This window comes from Phlebotomus argentipes, unplaced genomic scaffold, assembly GCF_947086385.1.
Source record: "Phlebotomus argentipes unplaced genomic scaffold, Phlebotomus argentipes genome assembly contig_2, whole genome shotgun sequence".
Classification (NCBI taxonomy): domain Eukaryota; kingdom Metazoa; phylum Arthropoda; class Insecta; order Diptera; family Psychodidae; genus Phlebotomus; species Phlebotomus argentipes.
Window position 1 is genome coordinate 5,799,843 of NW_026776162.1, and position 18,967 is coordinate 5,818,809.

The window sequence follows — 18,967 nt, forward strand, 5'->3', positions numbered from 1 at the left end:
GAAGCTCTTAAAACATGCTCTTAAGAGACCTCATTTCTCTTAAGTTCCGCAATTGAGAGAAAAGGACAATTTTCCTTATGAACACGAACTTTATAATAATTGAGTACATTTTTTTTGTAGGCACGTAACAATTATATATTATTCATCATCATTAAATATAATAGTAATCCATTTTGTAAATGGTTGTGTCACAAATTCCAAAGTGCTCTTGTTGATAATAAATTGTGTAAACTTTTTTTTTTCTTCTTCATCTTCACTAAATGCTATAAATTTTTCCTTCATCTTTCTGTAAAATAAAATATAATTCTCCTTATAAATCTGACATGGACAGTGAGAGAAGTTGGCATTCACATAATATATGGTATTTATAAGAGAAATACACAAATAGCAAAAATGAAATAAAAATTGTCAAAGTTCCCTAGATTTCTTTTTTCACACTTTCTACTGTAGCACTTGTAGGTACACTTTTAGCTTTTGATTAGATTCCCAATACACGATTGTAGGCTATTCCTCTCTTCTAAAGCACACAGAGTTTCTCAACAGAGATCTTATTAATTTGTTTACACAACATGGGATGGGGAAATACTCGAAGATAAGTAAAATCCAATTTTAAATATCACTTCCTCATTGCGTGCAATAAAAGAAACCAGATTGTGTGCGGTGATAAGAAAGTTATGTGCAATTTTCTTAAGCTACAATATCATTTCTTTGATTTTGGAAATTATGGAAAATTACATAATTGATTTGATTAAATTTAATTGCGTATTTTAACAATTTTTTTTTAATAACATTTATCAATGTTTCAAGACCAATAAATTCTTTGACATTTTACTAAGCAATCTTGGCGTTTTGGCTAAATTCGTCTTCCCAAAAGGAAACATTTAACAACAATTTTGGACAAAAAAAGCCTATGGAAAAAATGTATCTTTAAAATTGATAAAATTTACCCACGAGTATATCAGTTTATAATTGAATAATTTTGACAAGCTCCTGATTTCCAATAATAATCTCTCTTGTTCGTGACGATCTCTGAGAGCGTCACAAAATGCAGCATTTCGCTTAAGCACACAATGCCCTACTCGTAGTTCTCGGGCAGCAGATCGTGCCACGAAGTGCTTCCCTGCTGCGAAATCTCGCTGTCGTTCAGCGGCACGCGCACGAGTCCAATCACGGGACTGCCGCCGCTGAGGAAGCCCTTCTGCGTGGCCACGGTGACTTCCAGCTCTGACCCGATCAGCTCCGCCGTGGAGATGATGTACTCGAACGTGGCGTCGTACACTGGATTGCAGTTGTCCTTGGCCACAGTTGTCTTCCTCTTGGACTCCTTCGAGCGTCCGGGCAGAAGGTACAGCTTCACGTAGGGATCGGGGATGTTGGACGGATCCTTGAGTGGGATGTTCATGATCTTGTGCACAATCACAATCAATCTCTGGCGCGTCACGCTGTAGCGCAGCGTCAGCTGAATGCGTCCCAACCCAGCGACACCGCCGGAAGACGTTGTGCTGGCGGTGCGATGGATCAGAGTGGACTCCCGGTACTCAGGAGTGGCTGGTGGTGTTGCGGAAGACACAGTGGCTGTGGAAGACACAGCGGAGGGCTCTTCTTGCACCGACGATGGCGCATCACCACTCGTTCCCACGGACAATCGTGAGTCTTGCTTCGACAATTGCGCACTCTTCACGGAGTTTGTGTGCGACAGATCATCACTGCCCGTGGACTCCACCTCGTCCTCCGTGTTGGGTGCATTCCGGAGAATCCTCAGCGACATGGACAAGATGATCTTCGCAATGGGACCGGATTTTTGCAGATTGAAAGGCTCCGAAATCACATCCATATTCGCCTTGGCCAGCAAAGAACTCAGCGGATAAGCGAGTTTTCCCAACTCCTTCTCCGTCTTCTGATCCATGATCCTCAGCTGAACACTGTCATTCTCCGGATTGCTCACCAGAAAGGTGAATCCCTGCTCCCACACCGGAGCATCGGTGCGCATCTGTGCCGCCGTCTGCTCTTGCTTCTTGCCCACATTCACCATCAGGAAGGGATCGGGCTTGCTCTGCGGACGCGCCTGTGGCAGATTCTTGGCCGAATCGATGAAGATTGTCAGCAGAGCTGTGCTCATGGACGTCACGCGCAGCAACTGGGTTTCAACCAGAGCCGCCGAAAGGTCATTTCGATCCGTACTGAGTGTCATCCAAGCCAGTCTCAGATGAACCATTCCATGCTTCGCATTCTCCAGCGTGAGCCACTGCAGAAAAAAAACCACAAAACATCAGTGTTTATCACTTGTGTTAATAGCCAAATCGAGTGAATTATCTCACCGTGTCGACTTGTCCTTTCTTCACCACGCTGGTGATCTCAACTGTTGCTCTACAAAAGAAAAAAAACACCCCACAGAGAAGAGACATTTAGCACATTTGTACGCAATAATATTTGTAAATATGTGTTGTTGTTGAAAAGCATTCCTCTCGCATGGAGAAATACCAGAAAATACACAGCATTAATGAGCAACAATTTCAATGAGAAATCAATTTACAATTTTTTTTTATAATCTTCCTCTGCCACACAGCAAAAAGAGTTAAGCGCGCAAATTTTACACTCAAATGCAACTAATTTACACGTTAATATTGGTTAGTAATGCGCTCAAAGCTATACAAATTATTTATAATACTTGTTTTACACAAACAAATATGCCTCAGGGATGGGAAAGAATGGTCGAATTTGCTATTCGCTAAATGTTATTTACATTGAGAGTTAATATACCTTCCTAGTGGATCGTGTTCGCCAGTTCTGTCCCAGTCGAAAAGCTTCACACCAAAAACTGTGTGATGAGACACATCAATACAGGCCTGCAACCAATTTATTACATAGCTTCTCCTTCACCATTTGCAATTAAATACCATCTCAAACGGCGATAATTGAGAGTTTCTCACTGCCTTCAAAATATACATTTTTACATTATGTCACGGAATTGTGACTGAATCACTGTGATTAAACTGAACGACATGAAGTCATTTGAGAATGTTAAATAGAGAAACAAATTTCAAGTGATTCACTGCATTGTGTTAAAGATAATTCCGTGAAAATCTCTCAATTCTTATAAATGATTAGTAAAAGTGACAAATTGTGTCAAAATTTTCTGTCTGTTCTTTTTTCACCATCACGTGAAATGTCTGGAAAAACCTTATGTCCATAAAATCAAGTGAAGAGGTTCACAAATGATGGAAAATATACAGATAAAAGTCATGACGAGATGAAGCGAAACCTCTTTTTCGTTTAACATAAACTGTACAAAATCAGAAAACAAAACTGTACAAAAGAGTGAAAACAACATAAAATCATAACGAAAGCAAAAGAACTCTAAACAAAAAGAAAAATGGAAACGCAAGAAGAAGAGATAGTCCCATTCATCACACCTGCCTAAGAAATCGTCATTTTGAACGCCAGGAAATCCTGGATCATAATCCCACAAATCCAAGCACACCTCCTGGCCGCACCCAGCGTCAATCTCTGACTGATCACGGGAAAATTAATAAGAGAGAATCTATCAAATAAAAATCAGTGCATAATTCCTTTCTATAAAATGATCATCAAATACAGTGTGTTTGTGCAAAAGAGTCAAAAAAGATGTTAGGACAGTTAAAGCGATAGAGAATGTGAGTGTTTAGCCATGCAAGTAATCTACTGGTAAAGATACACTAATCATTCCTTCTAGCACAAAAGCACCTACAACTTTATCTTGCTCTCCTCCTGCCAAGCTCTCTCCGTGATTTTGCCACATTCAAATTCTACTTTGTGTGTGTGTGTGTTTCACTAAATGGTTGTTAGATTCTTTTTTTTACAAATGCAATACAAAGCCCTTGGAATAGAGTGTCTCTCACCTTCCTAAAAATTCATCATCACTCGTGTCGTCTTTGTCGAAAATCTCGATTTCCACATACTGCCCACTTTCGATCGATGCCTATGTTTGGTATTTGGATTTTATAATGCAAAAAAGCATACCGCAATATTCATCGTACAGAGATATTCATCAAAAGAATGGTAATAAAAATACAGCTTAAATGTTAGAGCTACGTGTAGTCATCCTAATATAAGTACAAATTGTAGTGTAAGAGACAATGTTGGAAAAGTATTTCTTGTGCGACAGTGTTGAGCGAGAGAGAGAAATAATAAGAGAGATCTTGTGGATAAATCCAATCAAGATTTTCATCTATGAATTTTCTCTCATCTAAGGCCGTTATTCCACTTGCTCTGCATGCTAATTCCTCATTTTTTCAACTCAATTTTAGGGGAAAATAGGACAGATTTGGACTAAATAGTCCTCTGACCGTCAATTTTAACTATTTCCCTCCAAAAAACAGTGTTAAAAAAGGAAATTGCATGCAATTCTTATCAATAAATGTCGATAACTTCAACTCAAATGAAAAACAAGTGGAATAACGCATTAAGAAACAACACGATAAAAGATATCATCTAAAACATCTTTCTTCTTTTCGTGTAATGACAAAAAAACATCTACGATTTCGATATCAAAATTGAAGTGAAAATAATGAAAAGGAAATTAATTGAAAAGCATATAACAAGTGGTAAAGGAAAAGAAATTAATTCATGCGCGTCCTATTTTCGCTTTTCCCCACCAACAAACATTAGAATTCACTTTATCATCGTCGCACTCAATTGCATATCATATTTTCCGACGCTAAATGGTATTTTTTACTTCAGAAAAAAAAAGAAAATATTCAACTGCAATTATTTGGTGTTTGTCAATCAATCAAATTGGGAAGCGTCACAAGTATCAATGTTAATAAACTTAATGGTTAATCGGACAATATTGATTACCTCACACCAGAAGTCCCACTTGGGATTCACATTGTTATCGATGATCTGCGTGCGGAACTGCTGAGCGCCCACAGTCACGATGGCATACGGATCGGACTTTCCCTTGCCGAGCACCGAAATGTCCTTCTTCATCAGATCCTTCGCCTCCATCACGTGCACACGAAGAACACCCTGCAAGAAACCAACGAGACACTCGATTAAAATCAATACAAAGGACAGTTTTTTTGTGTGAAAATGAAAAAGCTAAGAAGCTCACATTGAAGGAAAGAAGGAACTTCACCTTGTCGACCTTCAGACAACCCACAAGGGCAATTATTATTTTATTTGCTCTCATTCATTTCAATTTTTTCTTCTCTTTCCAATCGTGAGCAAATGCTCGTTCAGAAGGAAACAAGCATTACTTAACTTGTAAATGATTCTTTCTCACTTCATTACACGTCCATTGTACGTGTAACAAAAATGCTTTACTATATGAAAATTTATGTAAATACCATGAAAATGCCGGGCAATAGAGAGAGATAAGAGGAGCATGAATTCATGGCTCTTCACGGAAAATGCTTAATGTTTTGTGTGAAAACATTGAAGATGTGTAGTCATTGTTATTGTTCAATCTCGCCTCAATGTGCACTAAAGAGACGAGTTAGAGTGAAACCAACATCCCACATTAATCGGAAAGAAATCGAAATTTCATGTTGAAATCAATTAAGAAAACATCTACAATGAATTTCCTCAAAATCAGGTCAAATCTGACAGTGTGAATAATCACCGCAAGCAATTCGCCAAGAAGTCCCGAAATCTCTGTCTCTCTCTATTTTCCTACTATTTGTAATAAAATCGAGATTATGCGTCTTCTGCTATTCTGCCTTTTGACTCTATTAATCACAGTGCAGGCAGTGTCTAAAATTGTAATCCGACTCACACATTTATGCTCAGCATGTTTATCATAAAAACCGCAAAATGTTCCAACCAATCTTGAGGCATTTCCTCCACTTTCCTCAAATACAATTTGTCACATTATCAATGTTGTTGCTCGTGCCATAATTCGAAAGCCGCGCATCTTATCTGGCTCAAACAATACGCGACCGCGCGCATGATATACGATATTGTTCAGTCTCAAACACACTAATTCACACGCAAGATAAGCCAGCCATCAAAGCGATAGCGACAGGGATTGAGCTGGTATAGTTTACCTCTGGCTCGGGCATCTTGAGTGTCACAGCTGGCAATTCGTCACTGAGCTTGATGGGCAATTTGTTCGGCAGCACCATAATTGCGCCCACTTGCTCAATGATGATCCTCCGCAGCATGTCATTGAGTCCCGGCATGTCCAGCAGATCCACCACGCCCACGAGATTGAAGTCAATGTTGGGATTGTTGAGGAAGAAGATCTGCAGCCCACCAACGAGGGGCATCTTGTTGATCAGTGGCTTCATCACCACGCGCACCATGCCGTGTATCTGGAAGTCCTTGATGCCACCCTTCATGCCGCCCAGATTGAAGTTGATATCACAGTCGCTGGCATAGAAGAGATCCAAATCCATGATGATCTCATTGCGCGAGATGTTCTTGTCATACACTTTCACACCGCCAATGCGCGGCGGAATTGTGCCGAGGATCATGCGGTCGAACTTGAAGCTGTTGAGCTTGTAGTTGGCCAGAGCCTTCTGCACATTCGGCTCGATGGTGTTCTTGATGAGACTCTTGGCGTAGTGATTCGCATTCGGCCACACTTGCTTCAGAATCCTATTGACCCACTCGCAGCGCTCGATGTCGGGGAAGTAGACCTTCAAGAAAACACACGTGAATGACATCATCGGGGCGAATTATGGAAGATCGCAAATACTCACCCAGGCTGGCAATTCGTCAATTCGCGCCAGGATCATTTCCCTCTCCGTCGCAATTGCCGATGCCTTCGCAATGGATCGCCTCAGATCGGTCTTCTTGCGCATCTCCGTGCGCGCCACGGAGAGGATCACAGGCGCTATCAGCCACGCCACCGACCATCCCATGTAGCCGACGAAGTAGATCACGCTGACGACGGCCACTCTCTTCGCCACGGTGAAGATGAGGGAGAAGATGCCCTTGTCGCCGGTCTTGGCCACCGCCGAGTCCGCTTCATCGGGCGTCTTCTCCTTGCTGACGATCGGCATGGCTTCCTCAGCAGCTTCCGCCACAATCTCAGTGTCCTCCGTCCGCAGCAAATCCTCCGACTCACTGGGATATCACGGTGGAAAAAGGTCACAAAGTCATCAACAGTGCATATTGTGGAAATGTGATAGAATTTTAATTCACGAGAAACTGAAACAAACCTCATGCTTACTGGGTAACAGAACTAAAAATAGAGACACTGAAGAATGTGAGGAGAATATCTACACTAAATCACTCCAAATATTCTTCCGGCTAGAATGAAAAAAAAATCAAAAGGAAATGAAAATGTTGAAGATGTGATGACTTTCTGCTGCGCAGTTTCTCACTTTGGGCGGGATTGGCTTTTAGTGAGCGGATTTTTTGGAATTAACACACAGCCAAGAAGCAAGGCTGAACAGCAACTCACGATTGCCGGCAGGCGACTAATGCCCAGTGAATGTGCCAACACTCTGGCCGTCCCACAGACACACCGAAAGCCCCCAAGAATCAATGCACATCATCGTGGGGCAATTCATTAATGTGCGATTGCTCATAATTTTACAGCCACACACGCGATCATTCTGAGTCATCGCAGGGCTCGAGGCTGCCTTTGTCAGCCTCCACTGGCCCGGGAAAAGGACGAATACCGAACATTGATGACATTGATCTGGCGCGTGGAGGGCGCTTTCGTCTTCATGGCCCCCACGAGACTTCACACAACAAATATGCTCCGCAGGCAAACACAAATCTCCTCCATGCGCTCTTGTCGGCAATCGCATAATCGCACAAGTGCCAAATAATGATAGCGTGATAGATAGTGGTGTAATTTACAATGCACACAAACCTCTAAAAGCCACACATCTGATTTTATTTGCACTTTTTTCAGGATGAGGGAATATGAGCACAACGCACGTCCTTTTCTGTTCACATCCCAGCTGGCTGAGCCCCAACCATTGACGTTGGCTCCCACAGTGCACTGACAAGTAGCTCTATTTCGACGGGGGAAGCGCCTCACCGGGATTTCCCCTCCGCCGCTCAGCGCCTTCTCGCGGAAATTCACGGCACTAATCAGTTGTCTGGGGATTTTTTGCTCATCGCGTTCGCAATGTCGTCAAACAAAACGATAAATAATGTGAAACACATTCCCAAAGATGCCCAGGTCATCATGTCCATTCTGAAGGAGTTGGGCGTAACTGACTACGAGCCACGAGTGATAAATCAGCTCCTGGAATTCACTTACAGTGAGTGAAAAGCCACAGAAAAAACTCCCTAACCTTACACGTTGTTTATGTTTTTCTTTTTCGCCCAGGATACGTGACCTGCATCCTGGACGATGCGAAAATCTATGCCAATCACGCCAAGAAGAAGTTCATCGATCCAGAGGACGTAAAGCTGGCGTCGCAGATGGTGCTGGACAAGACATTCACGAGTCCTCCGCCGCGGGATGTGCTGCTGGATCTTGCGCGCAGCAGAAACACCGCTCCGCTTCCACTGATCAAGCCCCACTGCGGGCTGCGCTTGCCGCCGGATCGCTACTGTCTGTCGTCGTGCAACTACAAGCTGAAGGCGACAGCACCGACGAAGAAAGTCACCAAGCCGGCAATTGACGCCCGGCCGAACCCACCGAAGCCGCCGGGAAAGCTGGGCGCGTCCGCAAATTCGACAATAAAGCGTCCGCAGACCATCACAACGGTGCCGAAGACACAAATGGTGAGCATCCCGAAGCCCGTGTTCAAGTTCAGCTCGGCAAAGCAGGCGACGAAGGCCAAATCTGGCCAGCAATCAATAATAATCTCAGACGAGGCGGCGATGATCAAGGTTGAGGATGACGACGTCCTGGGAATGCCCACGAAGCGACGCCGGGACGATGATGACTTCGAAGTTGTTCCCTGACGCTCTCTGGCTGCGATTCACCGCAAATAAACTGTTTTTTGGCAATGCAAGTGTGTTTTAATTCAGGGATTGTTCTGGAATGCTACGATCGCCGTGCATCCCAGATCCATAATCTGGAGATACTCTGACGCTCCGTTGAGCAGCCGGAAGGAGCACTCGCCGATCTTCTCCGCAATGATACACTTTTGCTTTCCGGTGAGTCTTCCGTGGTTGACTACGAAGTCATTGAGCTGCTCGAGAAGTTGACCAACGCTGTAGGCGTCAAAAGAGAGATCTTCCACGTACTTCTCGAGCTTCGCGTAGTCCTGAGAGCGGCAAATCTCAAGGAAGTCCTCCAAGTAGTGGTGAGGAATGATGCCAGACATCTCCAACACGTGATCCTTCGAGATCTGCTCTTCTGTGGTGCCGAAAAGACGGTGACTGGACTGCAAGACTGTGATGGCGCGTCGTAAATCCCCTCCGGAGCACTCAATTATCACGTCCAGAGCCTCATCGGTGATCTTAACTCCCTCCTCGCGGCAAATGAACTTCAGGCGCTCCACGATCTTGTCGTGACCCAGAGACTTGAAGCGGAACTTGGTGCATCTGGACGTGATGGGCTCAATTATCCGGGAGACGTAGTTGCACACGAGGCAGAAGCGCGTCGTGGCGCTCTCCTTCTCCATTGTGCGACGCAAGGCCGCCTGGGCAGCGTGAGTCATGGAATCCGCTTCGTCCAGGATAATAATCTTGAATGGTGGACAAGGCTTCCCGCTGAAAGAAATTAATAACCATCGAATCCAGTGGCAATCAAATCTTGTCTGCACTCACTCTGGCCTCACGGAGCTGCAAGTCAGTTGAGCAAAATTCTTCACTTTCGTCCTAATCACCGCTATTCCTCGTTCATCGGACGCATTGAGCTCCAGAATGCGATCCTTAGAGAGATCGCCGAATAGTTGCCGGGCTGCGGCCAGGATTGTGCTCGTTTTGCCAGTTCCGGGCGGTCCGTATAGCAGCAGATTAGGCAACTCACAGCTCTCAAGAGACTGCTTGAGCACTGCGACAACCTCTCCCTGCTCCACCACATCATCCACCGTCCGGGGGCGACTGGAAAGCCAGGAAATCTGTACCACAATGCTCCCTAACCTCAAATCGCCACTCACTATTTCTCAACCCATGGGCGTGGGGCTACTTTTCGCTCCTTCGCAGCACTTGTGGAGGGCTGGTTGGGTGTCCTCGTCAGTCCTGTGGTCTTGCCAGTCTTCAGAAATGCCTGCATTTTGCCGAAATAAACGGAAACGCGATTCTGCCCGCGGTTTTCTGACTGAACTAACGAAACAAATAACAAGATTGTACTAAAAACTCGAAAGCACAGATGCAGCATGTTTCAAAGTTTCAATCGTGTTTCATGTTTCACCGAATGTATGAAACATATTCTTGGAAAGCTCAAAAAGCTTGGAAATCTGTATCGACACAATGTTTCAAGAATGCTGCAAAGTCACAGGGTGAATGCGAATGCAGGGAAAGGGACGAAAAGCGCGAGAAACGACAAATAAAACACACATCATGTCAAAAAAACTTCAAATTTATTCTGAAAGTAAGTTATGGACATCATTCTTTAAATCTTTTCATTCATTTTTTTTTACCATTTAATATTAATTACTATTAGAATAATGTTGTGTGAAGTTTTTTGCTTTATCATATTTTTTTATGCTTTACTATTATTTTTTTCTTTCTCATATTACTATATTACTTGTAATTTTTTTTATCCCAAAAACACGAAAAAAGATACAAATTTTTAAATTTTCAATTTCCATTTTATCAAGAGCAGAATACACTTTTCCAAAGATTATACCAATTAATTTTTTTGCATGAGTTTTTTTTCATTTCCTCTCAGAAGTATTTTTTTCATTAATTCATCTTTTTCAATTTATATGTGAAATGTGGATAAGATTACTTGCATTTATTTCGTTTTACACCATAACTATTTTTCATTTTTTATCTTTTATTTCTTTAATTAATATTTAATGTTAATTTTAATGTTTGAGGTAGTTTTTCACTTTAAATAATCATTAAAGATATTACATGCATTGTGCAAAATCTATTGTTTAATTTTTATATTTTTCACTTTATCCAAAATTCTCTCGTCTTTTTCGTGAAATTTTTGTGTTGTGAATTTTTTAAATGTTTTTTTTCTTCTTCTTTCTTTATGTTTCTTAATTGTAGTAGATTTTTTTTCTTCTTCATCTCATTACGTTTCACCAATTCTTTGCAATTTATTCTTAACATTTTATGGTTTTTCACTTTTCTTTTACTTTTATATTGTGTATGTTGTGTATTTTTCTGGTAGAAAAATCCAAATACAGTATAAATATATTATCAATTATTATTCTTATCATTAGATTATTAATAAAAAATAAATATACATTACACAAAAAGATATTGTGAGGCAGTCAGTTGTTAAGTGTTGATTTTCTATGACTATTTTCCGTTCATTTCTGATTTTTTTTTCCTCATTATTCCTGATTAATCCCTCGATTTTCAACTTCGGGGATAAACTGCGGGGATTGTTTAACAATTTCCAGGGAAATTATCACACAAACCAATCACTGATCAGGAATATATACTATTATCACACAGGCAGATCAGCGAAGACTTGCGTGCTAACTTCCCTGAATTGTTTGACAGTTGCGTTTGCCTTCTCTGGATTGAAGAATGTTGTTTGAAGATTTTGTCAAAGAAAAACGCGCCGAAAATATAATTATTACAAAAAAAAAGAATAATTCAAAAGTCTGGGTTTCCTGCAAATCCTGCCATTAATTGTCTGACTGTCCTTCATGCTTCATCTTTTTCTTTAATATATGTTAAATGTTTTTTTTTCTCTATTTAATTCTATTTTCATCCATTTTTTGCTTCTCTCTGTAATTACATAATTAACAATTATTTACCTTTTTCATGTTTTTCTTCTTTTTATTTCTCTCAGCTCTGTGTACTGTAAATAATATTATAGAATTCATGATTTTCTTCTCTTTACTCATCCGCTTTTCAAAACTCATTTTTAATCATCATACTTTAAATAAAAATGCGCTCCAGCACTTTCATTAGCAGTTTTCTTTCCTCAAGCTTTCTTTCATCCATTTTATCTTTTTAAATAAGCTTTTTCATTCGTTTTTTTCTTCATTTTATTATGTCTATTATTTAGTGAAAAATACATAAAGAAATTATTACTATTAAATATGCATATAATAAAAAAATGCCACGACAATTTTAGTTGTAGTTCAGTCTCCTCAAGCCGTGGCATTAGCTTTAATATTTAATCATTACAAAAAAAAGTATTCTTTTTCATTTCATCTCTTTATAAAACAAAAATCGGGAATAACGTCACAAATTATGATATTTTTGAATCCACGCGTGCGCACGTCTTATTTCCTCTACCGATCCTTCTATGATCATGTAAGAACCTGCTGATTATCCATTGATTTCTTTTCAATACCCTTTTTATTCTATCTTCGCTACACAACTCAATCTTATATAAAAAAAAACAAAGTGTAAAAAATAATACAATCCTTCTACTTAAATGGGCTGTTCATACCAAATTTGTGACGTCCAACTTTAAAACAAATATAAAATCTATTATTTTTATAATCCATATTATTCAAAAATAATAACTAAATAGTAATAATCATAAATGTGAAATAGTAGTTTATCGTTTTACTTTCAATCAATTTGTTTTCTTTTTTACTTTCATCTTTTTAATGCATTGGTAAATTTTCCATTCTTCTGCATTTTGGGGTTTTTCTCATGTTTTATATACTTAATCTTGTCGCGCAATAAAAAAGAATAAATTTGAAAAAAGTGGATGAATCATAAAATTGAAAGATTCTCAACCTGTTTGTTGTCTTTGTCCACTTTTCATTCAAAAAAAAATTTTTAAAAGGTTAAGAAAAATGTCTCTCGTATTTTTTCTTCTTTAATTTCACATAGTAGTACTTCTTATGATATCTATTTTGCTTCATTTTAAATTTTTTTATAGATAGAATTTTTTTTGTGGTGAATTTCCTTACTTTTTAAAGTCCATTCTTAATATGCTTTAATCCAAAAATTTACGGTGAATACAATTCTAATTCATATAGATTTTTTTCTTTTTCCAAATGTATTTTTCTCAATTCGTTTTCTTTTTGCATCATCTTTTTTTTTATATGTGTGTTCAAAGTGTGTTTGAACTCCCAATTATATAATCAAATTGTCAATTTTTTTTTCTCTTTAAATATATAATTCTTATATGCATGATTTTTTTTTCAAAGTGATTCCTTTTTTGTCTATCGAGAATAAGCAATTTAAGGACCAATATGAAGTTTTTCATGTATTTTTTTATTCTTGAAACTTATTCGTATTTCCTTCGAATTCAGCTTTTTTGTAGCTTTTTTTCTTTCTTTAAGTATTTAGTTTTTCCGTAGTAGTTCAGCTTGGGTCAATTTATTTTGTTCCGTCTGTTTTCGAAAAACTTTTAATGAACTTGTAAATCATCTTTCTTAAGCCCATTTGCAAAATGCAATTGAATTTCTCCTTTTCAATATCATTTTGTGTCTTCAATCGTCAGTTTTGGGTAAATCATCTTTTTTCTCGTGTCATCAATTTTCTTTTGGGTTTGCTTCCAATTTTTTTTTTCATCTTTTGAGTTGCTTCTCAATTAATAGTTTTCAAGCTCCGCATTGTTTTTTTTTTATTCTTTTAATGTCAGAATTGTCGTACTGTTTTTGTCATCGATACGCCAAATTTTGCTCTGGATCATTGCCTGATAGTAGTCAAAATTTTGGTAAATTTTCCTTATCTGTATTGTGGGGAGTAAATCGTATTTTCGTCTTCCTCAATCGTCTTGTTTCCGTGATAAAAGCTTCTTTGCAAATGATGTTTTTTTTTCATCTTCTCCACTAAGAATATCATGCTTTTGTACTCTTACGTTTGTACGCAGTTTATTTAGTAATAAAAAATTTCTCTTCAACATTTTTCATCGTCATATTTTCTTCTTTCGTGTCTTCACGCTTTCTTCAATTTGTTCTTTTGTACGTAAATCTTTTTTTTCAGTGATGAATTTGAAAAAGGACAATTACATTAAATGCTTGCTTTTCTCATTTTGTCAAACAAAAAAAAAAGATACGTTGAACAACATCGTGATATTCTCTCCTTTTTTTCTCTTAAAAAAAAAGATTCAAATCAAATTAAAAAAAAACATTATTTTCCTCGTGTAATTATACTTTTCCTTGCCCTTTTTCTCCTAGCTTTATTCCATCTCACAATTCATCGAAATACAATCTAAAAAGTTTAATTCTTTCAAAAGTTTTACTTTTAAGTCTAGAAAAAAATGAATTTGGGATAAAAACGCTTGGCTAATTGTGTAGTCGTTGGTCAAGAGGTTGAAGGTTCTGTGGAAGAGCTCTTCGCGGCGTCTCTGTTTTCTTCCATTCTCTCAAAAATTCCCTTAATTTCTTGTCATTCCATTCTTCAAGTGTGTTGATGTGGCATAATTGTATCATTTTCCTCAAAACTTTGGTATTATAAAAGTCAATTTTCATTGGATCAATTGTGTATCTTTTTTTCTTTTATCTTATCTTTTCCTCATGTCCAAAAGAATTTGATATTTTTTTTTTTTTGAAATGAAGATGTTGAAATTCGCAAATTTTGACAAAATCCGAAAAAGGTAAAATGCAAATCTGAAATTTTGACTAAAACAAACAAAAAGTTACATCCAAAAAATTTGAATAAATTAATAAAATAAAATTTTCTCAATAAAAAAAAATTCATTTACATTAAAATAATATCAACAATTGATCCCGATTTAAAATCGAACCGCTCGTATATTAGTTAAAATATAAGCCGCCTTAAAAATATTCAAAGACTTTTCTTTCATTTTTTCATTTTTGTAAAAAATATTCCTCTTCTTTTTTGTCTCCTTCTTTAGTTTCTCTTTTTTCTTCATCTCGCTTTTTTTTCTTCTTTAAATACATTAAATGCCATATCACACAAACTTCCCCGTCTTGGCACAATTAATTAACGTTTTTAAAAAAATTTTATACACAATTTCCATTCTCATCATTTTTTCTCCTCTTTTTTTCTTCTTTTTGTAATACAATCATTACAATTTATCATTATAAAAAATTCAATAAGTTCATTTTGTTACATCCTTTACAATATTCAACGATATATAGCCTCTATAATTTAATTATAATTTTTAAAATTTATAAATGTCGATATATAAGCTAAATATCATTTGTCTTTCCCATTTAGGTTTTTATTAAATACCTTTTTTCGCTCTTTCTTTCCTCCTCTTTCTTTCTTTTTCACCTTTTGCAGAGATTGATGTTATGACGATTTAATAAAAATCTAGTGGAAATCGTGATTCACTCTTTTGTTATCATACTCTTTATACCCCCGACAATAAGTTATCAAAAATACATTATTTTCTCTTATCTAGATATTATCGATATTTCTCGTTTTTTCATCTTCTTCTTCACCACGTTTTTTTTTACAGCGTAAACAACAATTTTTCCTCTTCTCAAGCTAAATTCTCCGCTTATAATTTGACTCAGTTTTTTTTTCTTTGCTTTCTCCTAAAATCTAGAAAACATTATTTTTTTAAACATCCTTTTTTATCTCACTTTCATGTCAAAATCCAGGAAGATTTGTACTCAATTTCCTCGGTCTTCACACCTTTTTTTCTTACCATTTTACATTCCAAAAAAGATTTCTCATGTCAAATTACAATGCATTTAGGTGAGTTTTTTTTCTTTCTTCTTTCTTCTTCTGCAGTTGTTTGGGAGAATATTATTCTTGCGAGAGTTTACAGTTGGTTTTGTGTGTCGTAATTTTGAAAAATTTCTTTCCATTCCATTGTCAATTTATAGGTCTCAGTTTTTTGGGTTTTTCTGCCTAAAAAAGTCCCCAAAGTGTCTTTGAAGACACTTTCCAACATTATTCATTGGTGTCAATTTCCTTGCTTCCCATCGAGATGGTCTTTATGCGGTTTATGTTTTCCTCATGTCAAAATTTGCTTTGATCAATTGATTCATGTTCCACATTTTTTTTAGTAATGTCTCTATTTCTGAAGTTTCTGTTCAGCATCTTGTAAGCTTTTTTCCAATAGTTTCTCTTTATTTTGTCTTATGATTTATCCTTTGTTTCGAGTGCGATCAATTTTTGTCCAAGTGGATATTTTTTCTTCATAATTATTCTTTTGTATTTACAAATTGGAATTGCGGGGAAAATTTCAAAGAAGTTCAACCGGGAAAAATTGCTGAAACAACACGATTTTTCACAATACTGAAGAACCAATGCAAATTGGTCTCATTTTTACTGTCAATGTCGAAAAATTTTAACAATTATTATTCAACAATAGTTGGTTCCCAAAGAAATTCGTTGCTTCAACAATCTGTCAGCACGGCATTTTTTTCCCCTCAAAGCATTCCATTTTTCCTTCTTTAAATTCAAGGTTTCGCGACTTGAAGTGTTTGTCTGTTTTACTTTTCAACTAAATGTCTATTCAACAACAGCATGATTTATCTATTCATCTATTTCTTATTAGTTAGTAGTTTGTAAAAAGTGTTTAAGGAGTAGTTTTGCGATTAAACAAAAATATGTGTCTATGGACAATAAAAAAAGAAATAATGTAACAAAGTAATAAATTTGTAACTATTGTAACTATGTATTTTGATTTTGCTGCAAGGTACCTGGTTCTGTATTGATTACTATTGTATTTGTGGTTTATGAGTTCCCTTATTATTTATCCATATTCAAATTCTTTCTTGTTCTGTTTTTTTCCATTGTTTCCTGTCAATTTGTCTTTCTATTTATCATTAGAAAAAATGCTATTGATTCACCTCTGTGTATAAATTGTAACAATAAATTTATAACACTGTGTTGTAAATATAAAATAATGCACATCAGATAAAAAATATTAGAGAAAAATATTTCGTTATCCTTTATGAGAGATTATTCACTATTTCTTAAAGATTTTCTTTTTTTTTCTTCACATCTCATTACTATTATAGTTTCTCATCCTTTAATTGTGAAAAAAAGTGCAAACTTTTACATATTACTATTTAATTACTCATTTTTTATCCCTTTCTATTTATAACCACATTTAATGCCCATCGAATGTGAATTTTGACGTGTTCTTTTGCATGTTTTAATCATTTTCTGAGGAGTTTTTTCATCGAAATGTTTGTTTTTTTCTTTCTTTCTTCTATTAATGCGATTAATGCACTGCAATGAGGTATTCATTTTCGTCCGAACCTTAGAATTTTTCATCGATTGTGTGCCAATTTATGCCAAAGTACAAATTTTTTTCATCTCCTTCAAACTATTACTGGGAATGCATGATGTTCAAGGATGGCCTCATGCACTCCCTCTTCAAAGTGTCCCATCAAATGCTGTCGTCCAAAAGAAATTCCGGTGGTAGTTTGCAAAATAGATTGTGTACATATTCCCAAAAATAAGGCATTAACTTGATGTTCTATTTCCCTTAAACTATTGATTGTGTGTTGATGTCGTTCATTCCATCAGTAGTAATATTGAGTTAGGTTTGTAAAATAAAATAAATCTGTTCCATTAAACCAGCAAAAATTGTTTCATTGTGGCAGAAACAACTCTCTTTTCTCCTTCTTCTTTCTTTCTTTTTTTAAAAAATGGATAGTATTTTTTTTTCTTTAATTATTCTTACTTCAGCACCGTTCTAAGGCAATCGATTGAAAAGAATCAACTAACTGCTTTTCATGTTTAATACAAAACATTCTCTCCTTAATGAACTTCTCATTTTTTTTTCTTCTTCATCTCCTTGTTCGCTCACTTTCGTCAATAGTTCTTTCTCAGTTTTTTTTCTTCTTCCCCAATTTAAGAGCTTTTTTTTACGCCTTCTTCGCCCCTAAAGAAATCTCTTTATCCCTCTCGTCATCACTCTTATAAATATTTATATATAATACAAATTTTCAATATAGAAAAACGATTGGTTTTCCGTAGAATTCTTAAATGCCTATCTCACTATCCATTACTATTAGTTAATAAAAACTATCAATATTTATATACAGAGTGATCTTTTAAAAGGATCTCTTTTCTCTCAGTATTCTTCACTCACATTCTTTTCTATAGCTTTTTTCCTTCCTGTCTGTCCGTCCCATTCCTCAAGATTTCATTTATGCCTTATTTAACCTGTTTATGCTTTCAATGGTGTTTCTGATGGTATATTAATAGTGTTTCAACAAAAATATTCACTTAATAAATCAATAATATATTTAGTTCTGCTATTAATAATTCTATTATTTACACAGGAATGTTACCCATAAATTTTTTTTCTTGTGGTGAATATAGTGCAATATTTCTTGTAGAACTTTCTTTCCTCATTATTCATTTTCTTTTTTCAGTAAGTGTTATAATATTTAATCTTCAGTGCTAAGCCAGAATGCGATGAATTTTATATAGTATAGATTACAAACTTTTCTTCTTTTTTTTCTTTCAACATTGAGCCAAAAAAGGGTTGCATAGTGAGATTTTCTTGCAATGACCAAAGAGATGTCTCGAATTTTCTGTTGGAGGTTCAATCAAAAAAGTGAGAAAAAGATATATTCGAGCAAGTAAGTTGTGGAAAAGCCCAAAAGAAAGGTGTCTTCTTCGTTACTATTGTTGGCGCTTCAAGAGTCTCTCAATGCGGGATTTGGAGGGTGTGTTTGCGCCGCCACCGCAGGGGGAGGCGTAACTGGATGGTGGCTTTCGGGAGACTTACTGCTGGGTGCTGGAGGACTGCTGTGGCTGCGGCGAGGATTGCGGTTGCGATTGCTGGGACGTCTGAGACGGCGCTGGCGACTGCTGAGTCGGCGAGGACTGCGACGGCGGCCCGCCCGCCTGACCCGACACACCCGAGTCCTTGCTGCTCTTGGACTTCTTGCTCACCGGCGGCGGATTGGTCGTGAGCATCATTTGCCTGATGCGCCTTTGAGCCGACTGGAAAATTCCCAGAAAATACAGAAAATAGAGTTGATAGTATTTTTAGCGTGAATCTCAGGCAGTGATTCATCGCATCAAACGGAGAAAATTAACTCCCTTGTTCACTGATCTTGTGTGTAATTATTGCGATAACGTGGCA

General features: G+C 37.3%; 4 protein-coding genes across 14 annotated transcripts in view; 1 reads left to right on the top strand and 3 right to left on the bottom strand.

The window, feature by feature from the left end:
* Positions 1-69: 69 nt before the first annotated feature.
* LOC132265011 (extended synaptotagmin-2) lies at positions 70-7,940 on the bottom strand. 4 transcript variants are annotated; one of them, XM_059765396.1, is made up of 8 exons: positions 7,808-7,940; positions 7,146-7,236; positions 6,684-7,050; positions 6,027-6,620; positions 4,837-5,007; positions 2,761-2,846; positions 2,319-2,367; positions 70-2,245 (listed from the first exon to the last, which is right to left on the bottom strand). In XM_059765396.1, exons 2-8 carry the CDS (start codon positions 7,148-7,150, stop codon positions 1,076-1,078), a joined length of 2,442 nt encoding a protein of 813 aa, XP_059621379.1. In that variant the 5' UTR covers positions 7,151-7,236; positions 7,808-7,940; the 3' UTR covers positions 70-1,075. The 4 variants fall into 4 exon arrangements, with proteins under 4 accessions (XP_059621379.1, XP_059621381.1, XP_059621380.1 ...); XM_059765398.1 differs by lacking the exon at positions 2,761-2,846 and adding an exon at positions 3,879-3,958 and having other exon boundaries at positions 7,808-7,939; XM_059765397.1 differs by lacking the exon at positions 7,808-7,940 and adding an exon at positions 7,311-7,480.
* An 18-nt stretch (positions 7,941-7,958) lies between these two features.
* Positions 7,959-8,870, top strand: LOC132265016 (transcription initiation factor TFIID subunit 9). The gene is made up of 2 exons (XM_059765406.1): positions 7,959-8,204; positions 8,273-8,870. Exons 1-2 carry the CDS (start codon positions 8,069-8,071, stop codon positions 8,854-8,856), a joined length of 720 nt encoding a protein of 239 aa, XP_059621389.1. The 5' UTR covers positions 7,959-8,068; the 3' UTR covers positions 8,857-8,870.
* Positions 8,871-8,894: 24 nt separating this feature from the next.
* Positions 8,895-10,312, bottom strand: LOC132265015 (replication factor C subunit 4). The gene is made up of 3 exons (XM_059765405.1): positions 9,999-10,312; positions 9,667-9,942; positions 8,895-9,609 (listed from the first exon to the last, which is right to left on the bottom strand). The coding sequence occupies exons 1-3, from the start codon at positions 10,217-10,219 to the stop codon at positions 8,919-8,921; spliced, it is 1,188 nt and encodes a 395-aa protein (XP_059621388.1). The 5' UTR covers positions 10,220-10,312; the 3' UTR covers positions 8,895-8,918.
* Positions 10,313-13,367: 3,055 nt separating this feature from the next.
* The window catches only part of LOC132263270 (insulin-like growth factor 2 mRNA-binding protein 1), a 38,172-nt gene continuing 32,572 nt past the window's right edge, over positions 13,368-18,967 (bottom strand). For all 8 annotated transcript variants that reach the window (XM_059762989.1, XM_059762947.1, XM_059762980.1 and 5 more), the window contains one exon: positions 13,368-18,825. In XM_059762989.1, the coding sequence (XP_059618972.1) occupies positions 18,604-18,825 (222 nt within the window). In that variant the 3' untranslated portion in view covers positions 13,368-18,603. The remainder of the gene's footprint in view (positions 18,826-18,967) is intronic.

Coding starts and splice junctions, on each gene's coding strand:
- LOC132265015 (XM_059765405.1), bottom strand. CDS start 10,219: ATGCTGCATCTGTGCTTTCGAGTTTTTAGTACAATCTTGTTATTTGTT. Junction 9,943..9,998: donor CGCCCATGGGTTGAGAAATA/GTGAGTGGCGAT, acceptor CTGGCTTTCCAG/TCGCCCCCGGACGGTGGATG. Junction 9,610..9,666: donor TGCAGCTCCGTGAGGCCAGA/GTGAGTGCAGAC, acceptor AATTTCTTTCAG/CGGGAAGCCTTGTCCACCAT.
- LOC132265011 (XM_059765396.1), bottom strand. Junction 2,847..4,836: donor AGTGGGACTTCTGGTGTGAG/GTAATCAATATT, acceptor AATTGGTTGCAG/GCCTGTATTGATGTGTCTCA. Junction 2,368..2,760: donor GAACACGATCCACTAGGAAG/GTATATTAACTC, acceptor TTTCTTTTGTAG/AGCAACAGTTGAGATCACCA.
- LOC132265016 (XM_059765406.1), top strand. CDS start 8,069: ATGTCGTCAAACAAAACGATAAATAATGTGAAACACATTCCCAAAGAT. Junction 8,205..8,272: donor GCTCCTGGAATTCACTTACA/GTGAGTGAAAAG, acceptor TTTTTCGCCCAG/GATACGTGACCTGCATCCTG.